Source organism: Dictyostelium discoideum (assembly GCF_000004695.1).
Source record: "Dictyostelium discoideum AX4 chromosome 3 chromosome, whole genome shotgun sequence".
NCBI classification, from domain to species: domain Eukaryota; phylum Evosea; class Eumycetozoa; order Dictyosteliales; family Dictyosteliaceae; genus Dictyostelium; species Dictyostelium discoideum.
The window spans coordinates 5,326,542-5,346,541 of NC_007089.4; the positions used below are offsets into that span (position 1 = coordinate 5,326,542).

Consider the following 20,000-nt stretch of genomic DNA (forward strand, 5'->3'; position numbering starts at 1 on the left):
AATTTTAGCCAAATCAAAAGCAGATAGTGGACCATTTTCATTAATGATATCTAAAATTTGTTTAGCTATTTGTTCATCATTTTCATCTTTTGATTGAACCACAATAACACCACTATCAAATTTACGTAATCTTAAAGGTAAATCCAATGATTCAAATAATAAACATGCCCTATATAAATCATCTGGTGAAATTAATTCTATACCTCTAGCTCTATTAAAAATACAATACAAATCTGATAATGTAATCATTTCATTATTACCACTACCTTTATGTTGTTTTAAAATATTCTTTGTAATTATCCAATCTGATAATTGTTTTGATAATTGATCATGATATTTTGATTTTGCTGTTTTTCTATAATTTAAATTTGAAAAATGTTAATAATAAATTTTTAATCATATTCTTATTGTGATTTTTAAAAAAAAAAAGAAATAAAAATAAAAAAATAAAAAAAAGAAATAAAAATAAAAAATAATCAAAATTTTTATAAATTTACTTTGTAACAGGACTTTCAATGCCCATCTCTAATAAAAATGATCTAAATTCTTCTTCTTCTTCAGTTGAAGTTGAAGTACCAGTCTTCTTTTCCAATGTAACTTTTAATTTTTCAGATAAAGTAACCATATCTTTGGCTTTTTCCATTAAAATATTTAAATCTGAAAATGATTCTGATAATAATTTATCATTTTCTAATGTTTTTTTATTCATTTGATTTATAATACCACCTATACCAGCATTTGATGTAAAACCATTTATATTTGTATTATTATTATTACTGTTGTTTGAAATAATTGGAGTATTTATAAAATTTTGTAAATTATAATTTGGTTGAGGGGGTTGTGATGGTAATGAATTTGAATTTGTTTGTTGATATTGTGGTGATGGTGATGGAGATTGTTGTTGTTGTTGTTGCATATGCTGTAAGTAACTTGGTGGTGGTAAAGGTTGTTGAGTAGAATGATAACTATTATATAATGATGGTGATTGTTGTCGTTGCTGCTGCTGATGTTGTTGTTGTTGTTGTTGTTGTTGTTGTTGTTGTTGTTGTTGTTGTTGTTGTTGTTGTTGTTGTTGTTGTTGTTGTTGTTGTTGTTGTTGTTGTTGTTGTTGTTGTTGTTGTTGTTGTTGTATATGTTCATAATAATTTGGTGGTGGTGGTGATGTTTGTTGTTGATATTGAGGTATTTGCTGTTGTTGTTGTTGTTGTTGTTGTTGCTGCTGTTGTTGCTGCTGTTGTTGAACATATGATTGATATGGATTATATGAATTATATTGTTGTTGAGGTTGTTGAGGCGATTGTGATGATTGTTGTTGATATGGGTTGTATGAATTATATTGTTGTTGTTGTTCTTTTTGTTGTTGTTGATATTGTGGTGGTTGTAATGGTGTTTGGTATGAATTATTATTATTATAATTATTATTATTATTATTTGGTTGATTTATAAATTGTGATGTTGATGATGTTGGTGATGGTGATTGAGAAGGTTTATTTAATAAAGATTGTCTGTATAATTTTAAAAAATCATCTCTTCTTCCAGCATGGAATGATAATCTAAATGAACGTTTTGTTAAAGTTATTAAAATTTTTGGACTTGATCCTATACCCATTAATCCTGTAGTTAATGCTTCAATATTTAAAATAAGTTGATGTAATAATCCTAATCCAATATCTTTATTAACCCAAATAACTCTATGAGTACTTAACATAACTGTACCATTTGAATATTGAGTTTTTTGGTCACTAATTAATTAATTTGTTAATATTAAAAAAAAAAAAAAACTCTATATTAATATATATATAAATATATTTACCCATCATATATTGAAACATTATCAACTTTATATATTATAGATTCATTTTGTATTAATTCTGGTTCTCCATTGATGACCCTTGTTTTTTGAAATAGTGTCTCCATTGAAGTTAACTTTTAATGTGTTTTGAAAAGAAAATAAAACAAATTAAAAATTTAAAAAAAAAAAAAATTTAAAAAAAAAAAAAAAATTAAAAATTTTAATACCATTTTTTTGACATTGTTCAAATAATTTTTTGGAGATATTTGTGGCCCAAAGTTAATTTAAAAAGGTAAAAAATCAAAATTTATTTGTGTCCTTTTTTTTTTTTTTTATTTTATTTTTTTTTCTTTTTTTTATTTCCTTTTTTTTTTTTTTTTTTTTTTTTTTTTTGATTTCTTTTTTTAAAAAAACCAACGGGCTTATATAAATACACATAATTAAATTTTTTTTTTTTTATTTTTTTTATTTTTTTTTAATATCCTTTCCTCTATAATAATTTAATTGCATATTATAATATGGAAGAATCAAATAACAATAATTTTTTATTTTCACCAGATTATATTTGGTCTCAATTACTTGAAAATAATAATAATAATTATAATAATAATTATAATAATATTAATAATAGCATTAATGAAAATTTACTAAATGAATTGAATAGTTTTCAAAATACAGGAGTATTTGATTTAGATACAAATATAGAACAGCAGCAACAACAACAACCAACTGAAATTCAACAACAACTACAAAACTATCAAGAATTCCAACAAAAAAAATATCAAGAACGTCAAGAACAATATCAAATTCAATATCAACAATCATATATAGAACCTTTAAATTTTAATGAAACATATAATAATGAAACATATTGTAATATAATACCACAACCGCCCCAGGTTGAACAACAACAAGAACAAGAACAAGAACAAGAACAACAACAAAAACAACAACAACAACAATATATTGAAAAACAAATACAAGAAATAATAAAAATACCAGAAAAAAGGCAAACACTTAACCAGATTCCTATTGAAATGATGCAACATAATTTCTTTAATACACCAAAACTTGATCAACAACTACTCTCAAATTATTCAGACTTTTTTAAAACAAATCCAATTTTACCTACAACCACAACAACAACAACAACCACAGCAATAACAATAGATCAACAACAACAAAACCATATTGATAATCAGTCATTAAATAATTCAAACACAAAAACATCAAAGAACCAACAAAAAGATAATAATTTACCAAAAAAAAAGAATTTATCCTATGATATCACAAAAATAACATTTAATAATAATAATATAGAAAAAAAGAGAGACCAAACTGAATCAAGTAAAAATTTTAGAGAAAAAAAAAAGGAGTATGTAAAAGAAATTGAAAGTAAAATTTTAGCTCTAACCCTTGAAAATGATAAACTTAAAAAAGAAAATGATTCATTAAAAGTATTTTTATAAAAATTAATAATTAATAATAATAAGAAAAAAAAAGAAAGATTATTAACAAAAAATACTTTATTTATTATATAATTAGACTATTAATGGATCAAATTTAATGAGACCAGAACCAGAATCAATTAATATGATAATGGAATGTAAAAAAATTATAAAAAAACTGGAAAAAGCATTAATTGATAATGATGAAAGATCATTAATTTATTTATTATATCATTATCATAGTGAAACATCAAAAAGGTATTCATTAGTAGAAATTGAAGTTGATAAAATTGCAAACCCATATTCACAAATAAAATTAAAGTTAGCAGGTTATATTCAAAATCCAACAACTTTAGATATTTTTGATGGTAATTTTAATAATAATAATAATAATAATGGTAATAAAGAAGAAGAAGAAGAAATATCATGGTTTATAAAATATAAAAATGAAGCAAATCTTACAATTGAACAATCAAATAAATTAGATTTATTACGTAATCAACATGGTTTAATTTTTGAAACCTTATTAAAAGAAAGAAAACAATTGGATAATGAAATTTTAAAAGTTTTTAATGAAATTATAATTGCTAGTTACGATGGTTCAAATGCAAATTTAATTAGTGATAAAGGATTTGAATTAAAGAGTAAATTGAAATCATTAAAAATGAAAATCATTTCAAGTTTAAATTTAAATTTAGATACATTCTCATCAATTAGTTCCATTTTATTACCAAAACAAGAAGCATTACTTTTGGTTAGAGCTCATTTATTTGGTTCAAGTAAATTAAATCCTCAAATGGATTTTTTAAATAATGTTTGGACAAATATAATCTCTTCAAATTCTTCATGTAGTGTTTTCGAAATTTTAAATTCTTTAAAGGAATTTTCCGATTTAGAAAATTTAGAATTAAATAAAAATTCATAATTAATAATAATAATAATAAATAATAATAATAATAATAATATAAAATAAATTTTTTTTTTTTATACAAACTCAAAATTAATTAGTAACTCTTTCATTGAATAATGAAATTTTAACATAATGATTTGTTGTTTTAACCGAAAAATTGCGTGCAACTTTTTTTTTTTTTTTTTTTTTTTTTAATTTTTTTTTCTTTTTTTTTTTTTTTTATACACAAAATAAAAAAAAAATGAATCAGTTTATTTTTAGTTATCTATTTTTAAAATATTTAAACTATTCTGTAAATAATTGAATATAAAAAAAATATGGAAGAATCCAATAATTTTTTATTATCTCCTGATTCCATTTGGTCTCAACTATTAGAAAATTCATATGCATTAAATGAAATCAATTGTTTTCAAAGTTTTGGAACAATTGATAATAATAATAATAATTATAGTAATAATAATAAAAATGGTAATGAAGAACTCTCACAACCAACTGAAATTCAACAACAATTACAAAATTATCAGGAATTACAACAACAAAAATATCAGGAGCGTCAACAACAATATCAAACTCAATACCAACAACCATATATAGAGCCAATTTTTGAAATCGTAGTTACTCAACAAGATCAACAAGAACTAATTCCACAACAACAACAACAAGAACAAGATCAACAAGAAGATCAAGATCAAGAACAAGAACAAGAACTACAACAACAACAACAACAACTACAACAACAACAACAACAACAACAACAACAACAACAACAACAACAACAACAACAACAACAACAACAACAACAACAACAACAACAACAAAAACAACAAAAACAACAAAAACAACAGCAACAAGAACAACCGTCAATAATTAAAGAACAAGACCAAGAACAAAAGAAAATAATTCAAGAACAACTATGTGAAAAATCAATACAAACATTAGAAAATCATTTTTTTAATACAAATACCCCAAAATTAGATCATCAAATACTTTCAAACTATTCTGAATTTTTCAAAATAAATCAACCAATAACAGATATACCTACAACTCTAAATACGAACTTACAAAGTGATAATAATAATAATAATAATAATAATAATAATAATAATAATAATAATAATAATAATAATAATAATAATAATAATAATAATAATTTATTAAATGAAAAACAAATTGAATCAACATCAAAAATAAAAAGAATTAATTTAGGTTATGATATTACAAAAATAACATTTAATAAAATTGAAAAAGGTAAAAGAAATCAAACTGAATCAAGTAAAAATTTTAGAGAAAGAAAAAAAGAATATATTAAAGATATTGAACTTAAATTAAAAGAATTAACAATTGAAAATGATAAACTTAAAAAAGAAAATGATACATTAAAGGTATATATATATATATATATTTATTTATTTTTTAAAAATAAAAAAATATTAATTAACTTTTAATTTATTTTTTTAAAAAAAAAAAAAAAAAAGAAAATAGGAATTGAAATAATGAGATCAGAACCAGAATCAATTAATATGATAATGGAATGTAAAAAAATTATAAAAAAACTTGAAAAAGCATTAATTGATAATGATGAAAGATCATTAATTTATTTATTATATCTTTATCATAGTGAAACATCAAAAAGATATTCATTAACAGAGATTGAAGTTGATAAAATAATAAATCCATATTCACAATTAAAATTAAAATTAGCAGGTTATATTCAAAATCCAACAACTGAAATTTTAGATATTTTTGGTGGTAATAATAATAATAATAATAATAATAATAATAATAATAATAATAATAATAATAATAATGATAATGATGATGATAATGAAGAAGAAGAAATATCATGGTTTAAAAAATATAAAAAAGAAGCAAATCTTACAATTGAACAATCAAATAAATTAGATTTATTACGTGATTATCATTGTTTAAAATTTGAATTACTTTTAAAAGAAAGAAGAGAACTTGATAGAGATATTAAAAAATTATATAATGGTATTGCATTAAGTGGATTTGATTTAACACCAAGATCGTTAGCAAATTGGGATATTGATAAACAAATTGAAACTACAAATAAATTAAATCTATTGAAAATTAAAATCATTTCAAGTTTAAATTTAAATTTAGATACATTCTCATCAATTAGTTCAATTTTATCACCAAAACAAGAAGCATTACTTTTGGTTAGAGCTCATTTATTTGGTTCAAATAAAAAAAATCCTCATATTGAAATTTTAAATAATGTTTGGACTGGTTTAATTTCTAAATCTTCTTCTCCAAGTTTTTTTGAAATTGCAAAACTTTTAAAAGAAATGTCAGATTCTGCCAATGCTAAAATTATGGAAGATTATTTATATAAAAAATAAAATTTTTGTTTTTTTTTTTTTTTTTTTTTTTTTTTTTTTTGTTCTTTGTATTGTTTTAAAAAAAAAAATAATAATAAAAATTGGTGGTAGCCATATCAGACATCCTTATACAAAAAAAAAAAAATGGTTTAGATATTAATTAATGAAACTTGGGTCTTAAGCAATAATAGTTTAAGTTTTTTTATTTTTTTTATTTTACCTCAAGGTAAAATACACCTTTTGATTTGTGAATTATTGGGTATTATTTCTGGGTTTTTAGAGTGATTTTTGGTTTGGACTCTTTTGAGTGGTTTGATTGGTGTTTGGTATTTTTAGGTTGATGTGGGGTTAACTATAGCTAAGAGGACCCTCTCCACCACCTTACAAATCTCTTTTAATCCGAAAATAACCAAAATTATAAAAAAATAAAATTAGTTTTGATTAATGCTTTATAGAATTCATATAATATTAATTGTGTTTCATTTTTTAATTATCAATTATTCAACAGGAATCGAACCTCTGATCTAATTTAGTTCTGTAAAAAGATCGACACCTGCAGGGTTCGAACCTGCGCCTCCGAAGAGAACGCCTTAGCAGGGCGCCGCATTAACCACTTTGCTAAGGTGTCATCACAAAAGTTTTGTTTGACTCACTTTATTAAAATGTCATCTCAAACTATTTGGGGTGATACACTTTGCTTAGGTGTCACCGTGACAACAACATCAAACTCAACCTTCAATTCAAACAAATTATCCAGAACAACAACAACCAAAATTAACACAATTAACATCAATTGAGATCTCTGCAAACTTGATTTTAGTAAATTTCTCTAAAATTTTATTTTTTTTACTTTTTTTTTCCTAGAAATTAATTTTCAAATTTTTTTTTTTTACCTTGGAGGTTACCAAGATTTATTTTTTGTAACCTTCCAGTTTTTTTGAGTTTTTTTGAGTTTTTTTTATTTTTTATTTTTTTTTTTTCTTAGTGTGTGTTGTTATAAAACAAATGTGTTCATATTTGTTTTAATTTTCCTCTCTTTTTTTTTTTAGTGTTTATTTATTTTTATTTTGTGTTCATTCTAACCAAGTCAAATATAAAAAGAAAAGAAAAAAAAAAAAAAGAAAGAAATAGAAAAAAAGAAAAGAAAAGAAAAGAAAAGAAAGAAATAGAAAAAAAGAATAAAAATAATAATAAAAAAACTTTACAAATCATGTGAAAATAATAATAATAGTAATAAATCTGCTTTTATAAATTTTTTTTATTAAATTTAAATAAAAAAAACAAATTAAGAATATATTTTTTTTGTTTTATTTTTAATTTTGAAATTTCATTTGATTTTTTCTCAAATAAAAGTAAATTATTTTTATTTAAAATTAATTATTTGTTATCGAATAAAAAAAAAATTTAATTCAAAATAAATGAAAGTGACAATTCAAATTTATTATTTTTAAATTTAGTTTATTTTTAAAATTTACTTTTATAAACATTAAAAAGACTTGTTTTCAATTCAATGTAAAAATTTTCAATAAAAAAAACATTCATAATAAATTTTAGATATTGTCGATAACATCAACTTATTATTTAAAAATAATCATGTTAAAAATTTTAATGTCTATTAAATATTTATTTTATTGATGACCTCACTACTTTCAAAATTTAATGCAGTAAATGGAGATCGAAGTAATAAACAAACAATCTATAAAAAATCTTGTTCAGGTTTGTTAATCTTGTTAATTCGTATTTTAATTTAAAATAATATATTTGATTAATTATTTTTATTATTTAATACTTCCCTCAGAACATTTATCTACATAATTTTTTTTTTTTTTTTTTTTTTTTTTTTTTTTAATATTGGATTAACAAGATTGATATATGTCCATCTGTGTTAATACGAGTTTTATTTAATATTTATTTAAAGGCTTATCATTTAAGCTGAAGGGTTATTTTAATCATATGAATTGATCAAAAGATATAATATTTGGGAGAGATGATTCTGGTCTACATAATGGTGATGTTTTTGTATTATTTATTTATTTTTTTACAACAGGAGTCGAACCTGTTATTATGTTTTGAATTTTGGAAAAATTTCGACACCTGCAGGGTTCGAACCTGCGCCTCCGAAGAGAACGCCTTAGCAGGGCGCCGCATTAACCACTTTGCTAAGGTGTCATCGAAAATAAAATGGGAGATACACTTTCCTAAGGTGTCATTGAATCAAAAAATAATCAGATCGAAAAAAACAAACAACAACAACAATCTCTTTTTTTGATTATTTCATTTTTCATATAAAAAAGACTTAAAAAACAAATAAATAAATAAATAAACTATTTTAAAAAGCCATCTTTTTACTTTATTGTAATTTATTATTTGTTTCGTTTTGAGAATTTTGCGTAGCAAAATTTTCAAAAAAAAAGCAAAAAATAATCAGATCGAAAAAAACAAACAACAACAACAATCTCTTTTTTTGATTATTTCATTTTTCATATAAAAAAGACTTAAAAAAAAAAAAAAAAAAAAAAAAAAAAAAAAAAAAAAAAAAAACCTGGGAACCAAGTTAATTAGAAAATTTCCAGATTTTTAACTTTTTAAAGAAAAATAAAAAAGATAGAAAGAAAATAAAATGAAAATCCCAAACAACACCCCAAATATTAAGCAACACAAATGCCTACAAAAAATAAGCGAAATTGTGGATAAAACTCAATTAAAAAAAAAACAATTCAAATACGTCATAAACATCAATCACGAACCAGACGATAAAATAAAAAAAGATTTAGAAAAAAGTTTGGACAAAAAAGATGTTTTAATCAAAAGTAATAATACATTCAAAATTCTCACAGACAGTATTAGTACAGTAATCTATTTTGTAAATATGTTTGATGCAGAATTAAAAGGACAATTTATAACCACTATAAGACCAAAAAATATGTATACAGATTTTGATTGGTATAAATCACTCACAGAAATAGAATGGGTAATAGAAAATGAAGGATGTAAACTAATTAAATCAGAAATTAAAGGCGAAACTCTAATTATCAAAACAGTGAAAAGAGTCGTAGAAGAATTTGACACTATCATTGAACTAGACAATCTAACATTAATTGGACACTCCAACAAAGGATGGAGAGATCAAACCTCATTACCAGAAAATCAAGAAGAAAACAAAAATAAAAAACAATCAGATGAACAACAACCACAATCTACATCAGAACAAATACCAAAACAAGGAAAAAGAACAATCATTATCCCACCAATCACATCCTCATCTAATGATAAAACATTTATGGCCCTAGATGATACAGCTCAAAAGGTAATAGAAGCATCACTAGAAAACGTAGATGAACTAACAAGAATAGAGAATGAGATCAATACACAATCGATAAACAATCAAGAAATTAAAACAAAATCAGAAAAACCTATCGAACCACCATCTCCATACAATACACCAATAAAACAACACGGCGAAACAAAGGGACTAACAACGGAAGAAAAACTTAGAGAGGCAAATGATATCTTCGACTTCACCAGCCCAAACACTGATGCAATAAGAAAAATAGAATTCCCACTTTCAATCCCTTCAAATCAATGGTTCTTCTCCTCTCCAATAAAACATATCATGAGTTTCAGCCCAACCTATGGGCACCATCGAAAATTATCGATTCACCAAGTAAATTGTTAAACACACCAAAAAAGAAACAACAAGACAAAACAAACAAGACCAACAAAACACCAGTCAAACCAAAATTGGGTGAATATGGACAAAAAAGCATAAAAACAAAAATGGATGAAGATATAGACAACTTCAACAAGGAAATTCTAAAACAAATCAATAAATCAAAAAACCCCACAAACACACAAGACCAACAACACAACGAACAAAGTAAAGATCAGTTAGAAGACAAAATAAACCAGAAACTTCAAAAGGTAGATAAAAATCTACCCCAAATAAAACTATAAAGAAAAACACAATAAGAATAGGTGTTTGGAACGTCCAAGGATCCAACACCATCCAATCTGCCAGCATAATAAACACCGTTTTAGACAACAACAAGCTGGACGCAGCACTTCTAACTGAAACAAATATAAAAACAAATAAAATTTACTCAATAAATCAACAATATAAAAACAAAATAACACACCACGCACCAATTGATAAAACAGGACAAGGGGTGTCACAAATCATCATCAACACCCGCAATAGAACTTCCTAAACATCTCAAAAAATACAATAATTCACTCAGTACTTTTTATAAATTAAAAAAAAAAAAAAAAAAAAAAAAAAAAAAAAAAAAAAAAAAAAAAAAAAAAACCCAAGTTAATCAGAAAAATAAAAAAGATAGAAAGAAAATAAAATGAAAATCACAAACAACACCACAAATATTAAGCAACACAAATGCCTACAAAAAATAAGCGAAATTGTGGATAAAACTCAATTAAAAAAAAAACAATTCAAATACGTCATAAACATCAATCACGAACCAGACGATAAAATAAAAAAAGATTTAGAAAAAAGTTTGGACAAAAAAGATGTTTTAATCAAAAAGACCCTGTAAAAAAAAAAAAAAAATAAAATGAGATCTAGCATCTCAAGGAGAAGCAAATAATAATTGCGTTATCCAATTCAAAAAAAAAAAAAGGTGTCATTGAATAAAATGGGATGATACACTTTGCTAAGATGTCATCGAAAACCAAATGGGTAATACACTTTGCTAAGCTGTCATCGAAAACCAAATGGGTAATACACTTTGTTAAGGTGTCATCGAAAACCAACGGGTGATACACTTTGCTAATCTGTCATCGAAAAATATTTGGGTGGTAAACTTTGCTAAGGTGTCCACACAAAATATTTGGGTGATACACTTTGCTAAGGTTTCGTCGAAAAATATTTGGGTGATACACTTCGCTAAGGTGTCATTGAAAAATAAACCACCACAAGACTAATTTTTTGATAAATAATTTTTTTTTTATAGTTTTTATTGTTTTTTTTATTTTTTTTAAGAAAATGTGGCTGAATAATAATTTTTGAAACTATATTAAAATAAAAAATAATTAAAAAAAATACAAAAAATAAAAATAATCAGTAAAGTGATTTATATTTTTAATTTATAAAAAAATATAAAAAAAATGAATATACATTCTGCAAACTCGATTTGACTCCATTTGGTTTCTAATTGTCTTAAAAATTATTTTTTTTATTTTTCCTTTTTTTTTTTCTTAATTTTTTAAAAAATAACAATAAATCTTACCCTATCAAAATTGTTATTTTTTTTTCTATTTTAGGATTTATTACATATTTAATTAATATAATTACTTTATTACTATTGTATTTTACAGTTGTAGTTTTTTTTATATAAGATGGCTCGAGATGAGTAACTGGACTGTCTAATTTTAGGAATTTAAAAAAAAAAATAAAAACTATTCAGAGAACCCAATTTCATTTTTAATTTTTTTTTTTTTTTTAGGGAGTTTAATTCAAGAACAATTATAAACCATTTTAACTAATAATAATATAAGTTTTTTTTTTTTTTTATAATATTTTATAATATAAGTTGTTTTTTTTATTTTATTTTATTTTTTTAATTATAATTAAATTTGTTTTTGAAATGCAGTTTTATTTAAAAATTCTAAGGTTTTTTCAATAAACTTTATTGAAAAATTTAGGGGAGTTATATGGCCATATATTTTCCTTAATGTCATGGTGCATAGATAAATCTTTCCTTTCTCTGACTTTAGATTAATATTGATTATTTTTATTTCCCTTTGGATATGATAGTATTGATATGAACATTGATGTTTTAATAATACACATTTTTCAGCATTTCTATTGTAAAACAACACTTCTATTTAATTTAATGTCACATTTCATCAACACCAATATTTAACTTAAATTTTTTTTTTTTTTTTTTTTTTTTTGATTTTTTTTTTTTTTATAATTTTATTTTAATTTTTTTATATAAAAAGATATAATTTTTTTTTTTCATTTTATTATTAATTTAAAAAGGTAAAAAAAAAAAAAAAACATTTAGTAAAAACTTTACTTAAATAATCATGTTAAAAATTAATATCTATTAAATATTTATTTTATTGATGACCTCATTAAATTCAAATTTTAATACAGTCAACGGAGATCGAAGTGCCTGTATCTTAAATTGTGCTCATTAACAAACAATTTATATAAAATCTTGTTCAGATTTGTTTATCTTGTTAATTCGTTTTTTATTTTTGTTACTAACATACTATTGATCTACAAATAGTAATAGTAAGCATTTTATTTTTTCCAACAGGAATCGAACCTGTTATTCAGCTTTGAATGTTGGGAAATTTTTGCAAAATTTCGACACCTGCAGGGTTCGAACCTGCGCCTCCGAAGAGAACGCCTTAGCAGGGCGCCGCATTAACCACTTTGCTAAGGTGTCATCCAAAACCAAATGGGAAATACACTTTGATAAGGTGTCATCGAAAAATCCAATGACCCTGTAAAAAAAAAATAAAATAAAATGAGATCTAGCATCTCAAGGAGAAGCAAATAATTGCGTTATCCAATTCAAAAAAAAAAAAAAGTGTCATCGAAAACCAAATGGGTGATAAACTTTGCTAAGGCGTCATTGAAAAATATTTGGGTGATGATTTTTTGTGAAATTTCGGCTGGAAGATAAAGAATTGCTTCATAAAATTTTAAATAAAAATGCTTTATTACCATTAATTAAAATTATAAATAAATAAAACAAATTTCAAAATTTAAATATAATATTACACTTTATTATTTTTATTTTTATTTATTTTTTTGATTTTTCAATTAATATCTTTGGTTCTTGTTTTTGTTGAGATAAAATTAATTGATATCTTGATAAAATTTCATCATTAAATTGATTATCATCATTATCAATTAAATTTTGTTTTTTCTCTGAAATTAAAGTAATTATAGTATCTGTATATTTCATTAATAAATTTGAATCAATTTTTAAATTTTTAAATAGTTGTAATTCATTATTATTATTATTATTATCATTAAATGATGAAACTTCTTGAAGTATAATTTTAAAATCATCAAATCTTGAAGATATAAAGTTATTAAAACTTGATAAATATTCTTCTTTACCACTTGAAAAAGTTACTTGATTTGAAATATTTTGAAGTATTTTACTCACTAGTGTTAAAGTTCTTCTAACATTTGAATTTGGAGCAACTGAAATTAAACCCAATGCCTCTGGTGAAAAGATAGCAGGATTAACGAATCTAAGGAAAAAGAAACCACCAACTGATTTAATATTATCATTTGGATATTTCTTTTCAACCAATTGATTAATGATTTGACAAATTTGACGAATTTCAATTGGTAATTGATCGGCTAACGATGCTTTAATAGCTGTTATGAATGATGAACAAAAGAATGATAATTGAATTGCATTTTGTTCGACTTCAGCCTCTGTTATACCACCTTTGCTTGGATCAACCTCCAAATTGATATCATTTTTAATCATTGACATAATTAATGGACATAATGCCTCTTTTAAATAGCCAAATCCAATGGTTTTAAATATTGATACAATCACTTTAGTTGATAATGAATCAGTTCTAAATAAAACTTTAGCATCATTAGTTTGTTCAATTTCAATCGATGCTAAATCTCTAACAATATCAATTAATTCTTTACCACTTTCACTACAATTTGAAAAATAATACATTATTGCTTTACCAAAATCATCTGAAATTAATTGTTTTGATAATTTTATAATTAAACTATGATTATTTTTAATTAAATACTTTTTTTAATAATAATAATAATAATAATAATAAAATTAATTAATTAAAAATCTAATAAAAATATATATATATATATTATTTATTTAAATTTAAAACTTACATTTGTTAATGAAGTAAATGAATAATAACAAAGTTGAATATGAATATCACCTCTTTTTTTTGCTTTTTTATTTGGATTTTTACCTTCAAGTGGTATCCAAATATCTCTTTGACCTTTAGTTTTATATTCATCAATATTAATTCTAACTAATCCCATAAAATCATCTTTACTAAATTTATCTTCATCATACATTAAAATTGAAATAATTTGTGAATTTTCAATTACATCACTTTTATTTTTTTTTTTTTTTTTTTTTTTTGGAAAAATTAAAACATAATATTATGTTAAAAAATAAATTCAAGAGTTATTTTTTTTAAGGGAGTCGCATGGAAAATAAAAAAATAAAGTAAAAAAAAAAAAGAGGCGACAAACACACCAGCGTCGCATAAAATTACTTTTCACCACTTTAATGCCAAAAAATTTTTACATCCAACCACCCTTAATTTTTTTTCAAAAATAAAATATATTATATAAATATATAAAAAAACTTACAAAACAAATTCTTCATCTTTCCAAACTGGATTCAAAGTTTTATAAATAACTTCAGTTTTAAAAGTTTTTGAATCTTTTGTTGATATTAAACAATATGGATCACTTGTTGTTATATCACATATTAATGTATCCCTTGCTCCTAAAATTTTTATTACTACTTTTCCAAACGGTATTGTCATTATTTTTTTAATTTTATCTTTTTATTTTTTTATTTTTTATTTTTATTTTTTTTTAAAAAAACTTATTAGCACAATAAACTTAAAAAAAAAAAAAAAAAAAAAAAAAAAAATATTTTTTTGTGCAAGTCGTTTTTAAAAATAAAAATAAAAAAATAAAAATAAAAATAAAAAAATTAAAAAAAAAATAATCAAAAAAATCAAAAAAAAAAAATCAAAATTAATCTGATTTTTATTTCAATCAAAGAAATATTTTATTTTTAAATTTTTTTTTTTTTTTTTAAGTTTTTTTTTTTTTTTTTTTTTTTTTATTTGTTTATTTTAAATAATTTGTTTATTTTAAAATAAATTTTATTTTAAAATGTGAATTTTGACTATGATGTAATTAAATAAAATTAAAAAAAAATAAAAAATAAAAAAAAAAATTAAAAAAATAAAAATAAAAAAATTAGATTTAATGCCAAGGTATGAAAAAAAAAAAAAAAAAAAAAAAAAAAAAAAAAACTTTTTTGTTTTTTTAAGAACAATTGTGTGTCACCAAACCCACCTTTTTTTAATTTTTTAATTTTTTTTTATTTTTTTTTTTTTATTTTATTTTTTTTTTTTTTTTTTATCCTCTCCACACATTAATTTTTTCCCATATTTGCAATAACAAATAAACATTATTTCAATAATAATACAAATATTTTATTTTTTTATTTTTTATAAAAACAAAAACAAAAACAAAAACAAAAACAAAAACAAAAACAAAAACAAAAACAAAAAAAAAAACAAAAAAAAAAAAAAAAAAAAAAAAACAAAACAACAAAAACAAAATTGTTATTTGTGGTTTTATTTGTGTTTATTGTATTTTGTTTGTACAAAATACAATAAAGGTTTAAAAACAACCTATAAAACATAATAATAAATAGTGAAAAGTCAAAAATGAGCACCACCACCACCACAAATTCATCCTCTTCTTCAATAACTTCATTTGGAATAGTTGACCAGGTTTTAAATAAAATTTTAAGATCATTAATTAATAAACATATTAAATCATTATTAGTTAATCCAATTCAAAAATCAGAATTTGAAACTAGAATTTTAGAATCCCACAATGTAAAATTAAAGAATGTAGTGTTTGACCAAGAGAAATTAAAACCAAAGTTAGTTGGTCTACCATTTAGTTTTGGTATGATTAAAGTAGCAGAAATTGAATTAACTATACCATTGGATGATATCTATAATAAACCATTATCAATTAAAATTAATGGTTTAGAAATTGAAATTATGCCAGTTGATATAAACTTTAATAATAATAATAACAATAATAATAGCAACAACAACAATAATAAAAATAATTCATCTTTAAATAATCTAGCAACAAGTATTTATGAAGATGATGACGATGATGAAATTGAAGTAGCACAAATGCATACAACTACAAGTTCACCACTTTTAAGTAAATTAGAATTATTATTAAAGAAAATTTTATATAATATTAATGTTGAAATTGAAAATTTATCAATATTTTTAATGGATCAAAATAATAATAATAATAATAATAATAATAATAATAATAATAATAATAATAATAATAATAATAATAATAATAATAATGGTTTTGTTGAAATTAATATAATGAAATCAAATTTTAAATATATTAAAGAAGAATTAAATGAAGATAATAATAATAATAATAATAATAATAATAATAATAATAATAATAATAATAATAATAATGGTATGAGTGATAGTTTAGTTGGTAGTATACAAAATGAAAAAATTGAAAATGATAAACCAAAATTATCATATTTTCAAAGTTTTTTAAATATGTTTTCATCACCACCACAAAGTGGATCACCAACAAAGAATGGTAGTGATAGTGGTTCTGCAAATAAAAGTAGTGGTAGTAGTGGTAGTAGTTTTAGAAGTAGAATTAGTGGTGGTTTCGATTTATTATCAATGATATCATTTCCAGAGATACATTTACCAAATCATATAGCCCAATTTTCATTTCAACAAATCTCTATAATCTATCATAAAGGTGAAGAGGATTTAACAGAAAAACAAAGATTCTATCTATTCTCTACGAAAAAAGATGATACTCATTATATAAGAATAGATGATAATCATCCAAATAATGATAGAATCAATATTCAATGCGAATTTAAATCAAGTATATATGGTAATATTAATAGTGACCAATTATTAGGTTTAATTAAACATTTATCAAATATATTTTTAAATAATAATAATAATAATAAAAACAATAATAATAACAATAATAACAATAGTAGTAATAATGATAATTTAAATTCATCAATTTCAAGTATTAATGGTTTTAATAATAGCGATAGTGGTATTGGTAGTAATGATATTACTGATATTGAAGATTTAAAGAAAGAAATTGATAATGATAAAGATGATAATAATAACAATAATAGTGGTATTAATAATAGTAGTAATAGTATTAATAATAATAATAATAATAATAATAATAATAATAATAATAATAATAATAATAATAATAATAATAATAATAATAATAATAATAGTAGCGATAAACCACAAAAAGATATTCATATTGATATATCAGTTCCAAGAATTTCGTATTATTTACATTTACCTTTACATGAAACTGATATGATTTTACCAAAACCAAATTTTGCAATTCATGTAAATGGTGAACAAATGCGTTGTTATGTTAGTAAAATTTCAGGTTTCTTAAATACTGATATTCATTTCGAAACAATTGACATAGATATATTACCAAATGGTGTTATAAATAATAATAATAATAATAATAGTGATAGATATAATGGATTAAAAATTAGTGGTACACCAGCAATTAAAATATCAAATAGATTAGAAGTACTAAGTGATAGTGAAATTCAAAGGTTATATCCAATCAATTCATCATTGTATACTGCAAATCCATTCTTTCAAAGTCATCAATCATCTTATCATAATGATGAACATAGTATTGAAGAAGCAAATAGATTATCAACTTGTAATATCTCTTGTGTTTTACCAAATATTGATTTAAAATTAAAGAAATCTGATTATGAAAATTTAATATCTTCCTTTGTTTTATCTTCAAGTGAATCAACTTCAACAAGTATTTTCACTTTATTTTCAACAAATGGTAAGGGTTATCCTTTTTTTTTTTTTTTTTTTTTTTTTTTTTTTTTTATTAATAGTAATTAAATTTAAATTTTTTACTAACATTTTTATTTTTTTTTTTTTTATTTTTTTTATTTTGTTTTTTTAGCAACATTTCAATTATTATTTGAAGATATGGAAACTATTAAAGATGAAGATCCAATTGAATCATTTAATTTAGAAGTTAATAGATTTGATTATTTTATGGCAATTGGTTATCCTGATGAATTTTATAAACCAATTTCAAGTTTTAGTTATATTTCATTGGATAAGATAAGTTCATATGTTCATTATTATCAAAGACCAAATTCAACAATACCATGTTTAAAACCTGAATTATTTTTAACTAATCAATTAATTGAATTAAAAAATCATCAATCTAAAAATCAATTTAAAATGTCAATTGAAATATTTGAAGATTATGGTGATCAAAATAATAATAATAATAATAGTAATCACAATAATAATAATGATAATAATAATAATAATAATAATAATAATAATAATAATAATAATAATAATAATAATAATAATAATAATACGAGCGAAGATGAAATTAATAATTTATTATCAAAAGATGATTTTTTATATACTTATTGTGATTCATTAGAATTTCAAGATTCAAAGAGTAGATTATTATTAGGTTCAATTTGTTTTGTACCTTCAATGTTATTTATAAATAGATTTATAAATTGGATAAGTTTACCTGACCCAACTACATTTGATCCTGAATTATCAACAAAAATATCATCACCTCAACAATTACAAGAACAAATGAAAAAACAACAACAAGAAGGAAAAGATCAACAAAAATCAAAAGAAAATAGTATAGTATCATTAAATAATTTAGTTATACATTTTGGTTCAAATAATTCACCAAGATTAAAGATATCTTCTAAATCATTGATTATATTTCAATTATTTGATTCTGGTGATGATGAAGTATTACAATTTCAAATGTATCAAACTAAAATATTGATGAGAGAAGTCGATTATAAGAATCAAGATTATAAAACAATTGGTGAATCCTATAATTCAAAAGATTTATTATTCCTCTTAAAAATGAATCAAGATAAGAAATGCTCAAAGATTGAAATCATTGAACATTCCTATGATATTAGATTATCAAAAAAAGAATTTATCATCTTAAAATCATTATTCCCAAGATTCCTTCAAAAGTTAACTCAATTAATGGTCATAAAACAAGATCAAAATGATAAAAAAAATCCTGAAACTATTACAACCAAATTATTAGATAAAATTGATAGTGTTCATATAAATTATGATTATCAAATTGATAATCAACAATTTAATAATAATAATGATAATAAAAGTAATAAATTTCAAACAACTACAACTACAACTACTCAACAACAACAATCTCAACCTCAACAACAATCTCAACAACAACAAAAAGTTGAATTTTCAAGTGAAATACCAAATCATCAATCAAGTATACCGATTAATTTTCAAATTTATATTATTGATTTAGTAATTTATTTTCATATAATAGGAAATGATAATAATAGCAGTATTGTATTAGAAGCAAATATATCTGAATTAGTACATACAACTTATCATCAAAATAAAAAGAAAAATCAATTAAATAATAGTTATCATCCACAACAACACCAGCAACAACAACAACAACAACAACAACAACAACAACAAAATACAGCATCATCTTCATCATCATCAAGTGAACAACGTCAACAAAGAAGTATTAAAGATTATGATAATTTATTAGTAGTTAATATTAGTTCATTATTAATTAGAGATAATGTTAGTAATTATTATCAAAATTTATTAGGACCTCTAAGTCATTTTCAAATGAT

General features: G+C 22.0%; 7 protein-coding genes and 3 non-coding genes across 10 annotated transcripts in view; 4 read left to right on the top strand and 6 right to left on the bottom strand.

The window, feature by feature from the left end:
* Positions 1 to 1,917, bottom strand: part of vps36 (vacuolar protein sorting 36) — a gene marked incomplete at both ends in the record, with an annotated part of 2,148 nt that extends 231 nt beyond the window's left edge. Inside the window, 3 exons of the mRNA XM_635341.1 lie at positions 1 to 355; positions 498 to 1,742; positions 1,814 to 1,917. The exon at positions 1 to 355 is cut by the window's left edge and continues 48 nt beyond it. Of these exons, the coding sequence (XP_640433.1) occupies positions 1 to 355; positions 498 to 1,742; positions 1,814 to 1,917 (1,704 nt within the window). The remainder of the gene's footprint in view (positions 356 to 497; positions 1,743 to 1,813) is intronic.
* A 393-nt stretch (positions 1,918 to 2,310) lies between these two features.
* Positions 2,311 to 4,165, top strand: bzpM (hypothetical protein; the record flags this gene model as incomplete). The annotated part of the gene is made up of 2 exons (XM_635342.1): positions 2,311 to 3,249; positions 3,338 to 4,165. The coding sequence occupies 2 exons, from the start codon at positions 2,311 to 2,313 to the stop codon at positions 4,163 to 4,165; spliced, it is 1,767 nt and encodes a 588-aa protein (XP_640434.1).
* Positions 4,166 to 4,467: 302 nt separating this feature from the next.
* On the top strand, positions 4,468 to 6,513 carry bzpK (hypothetical protein; the record flags this gene model as incomplete). Its single annotated transcript, XM_635343.1, has 2 exons — positions 4,468 to 5,532; positions 5,626 to 6,513. The coding sequence occupies 2 exons, from the start codon at positions 4,468 to 4,470 to the stop codon at positions 6,511 to 6,513; spliced, it is 1,953 nt and encodes a 650-aa protein (XP_640435.1).
* A 526-nt stretch (positions 6,514 to 7,039) lies between these two features.
* tRNA-Ser-GCU-9 lies at positions 7,040 to 7,120 on the bottom strand. The gene has a single exon. It is a non-coding gene; the product is annotated as a tRNA-Ser (tRNA).
* Positions 7,121 to 8,580: 1,460 nt separating this feature from the next.
* Positions 8,581 to 8,661, bottom strand: tRNA-Ser-GCU-8. The gene has a single exon. It is a non-coding gene; the product is annotated as a tRNA-Ser (tRNA).
* Positions 8,662 to 9,112: 451 nt separating this feature from the next.
* DDB_G0282051 (hypothetical protein) lies at positions 9,113 to 10,168 on the top strand (the record flags this gene model as incomplete). The annotated part of the gene is made up of 1 exon (XM_635344.1): positions 9,113 to 10,168. One exon carries the CDS (start codon positions 9,113 to 9,115, stop codon positions 10,166 to 10,168), a length of 1,056 nt encoding a protein of 351 aa, XP_640436.1.
* A 1,224-nt stretch (positions 10,169 to 11,392) lies between these two features.
* On the bottom strand, positions 11,393 to 11,927 carry DDB_G0282053 (hypothetical protein; the record flags this gene model as incomplete). Its single annotated transcript, XM_635345.1, has 4 exons — positions 11,393 to 11,517; positions 11,624 to 11,664; positions 11,736 to 11,871; positions 11,906 to 11,927. The coding sequence occupies 4 exons, from the start codon at positions 11,925 to 11,927 to the stop codon at positions 11,393 to 11,395; spliced, it is 324 nt and encodes a 107-aa protein (XP_640437.1).
* Positions 11,928 to 12,824: 897 nt separating this feature from the next.
* On the bottom strand, positions 12,825 to 12,905 carry tRNA-Ser-GCU-7. The gene has a single exon. It is a non-coding gene; the product is annotated as a tRNA-Ser (tRNA).
* Positions 12,906 to 13,265: 360 nt separating this feature from the next.
* Positions 13,266 to 15,024, bottom strand: DDB_G0282055 (C2 domain-containing protein; the record flags this gene model as incomplete). The annotated part of the gene is made up of 3 exons (XM_635346.1): positions 13,266 to 14,252; positions 14,354 to 14,582; positions 14,846 to 15,024. 3 exons carry the CDS (start codon positions 15,022 to 15,024, stop codon positions 13,266 to 13,268), a joined length of 1,395 nt encoding a protein of 464 aa, XP_640438.1.
* A 921-nt stretch (positions 15,025 to 15,945) lies between these two features.
* The window catches only part of DDB_G0282057 (hypothetical protein), a gene marked incomplete at both ends in the record, with an annotated part of 5,376 nt that continues 1,321 nt past the window's right edge, over positions 15,946 to 20,000 (top strand). The window contains 2 exons of the mRNA XM_635347.1: positions 15,946 to 18,154; positions 18,275 to 20,000. The exon at positions 18,275 to 20,000 is cut by the window's right edge and continues 1,321 nt beyond it. Of these exons, the coding sequence (XP_640439.1) occupies positions 15,946 to 18,154; positions 18,275 to 20,000 (3,935 nt within the window). The remainder of the gene's footprint in view (positions 18,155 to 18,274) is intronic.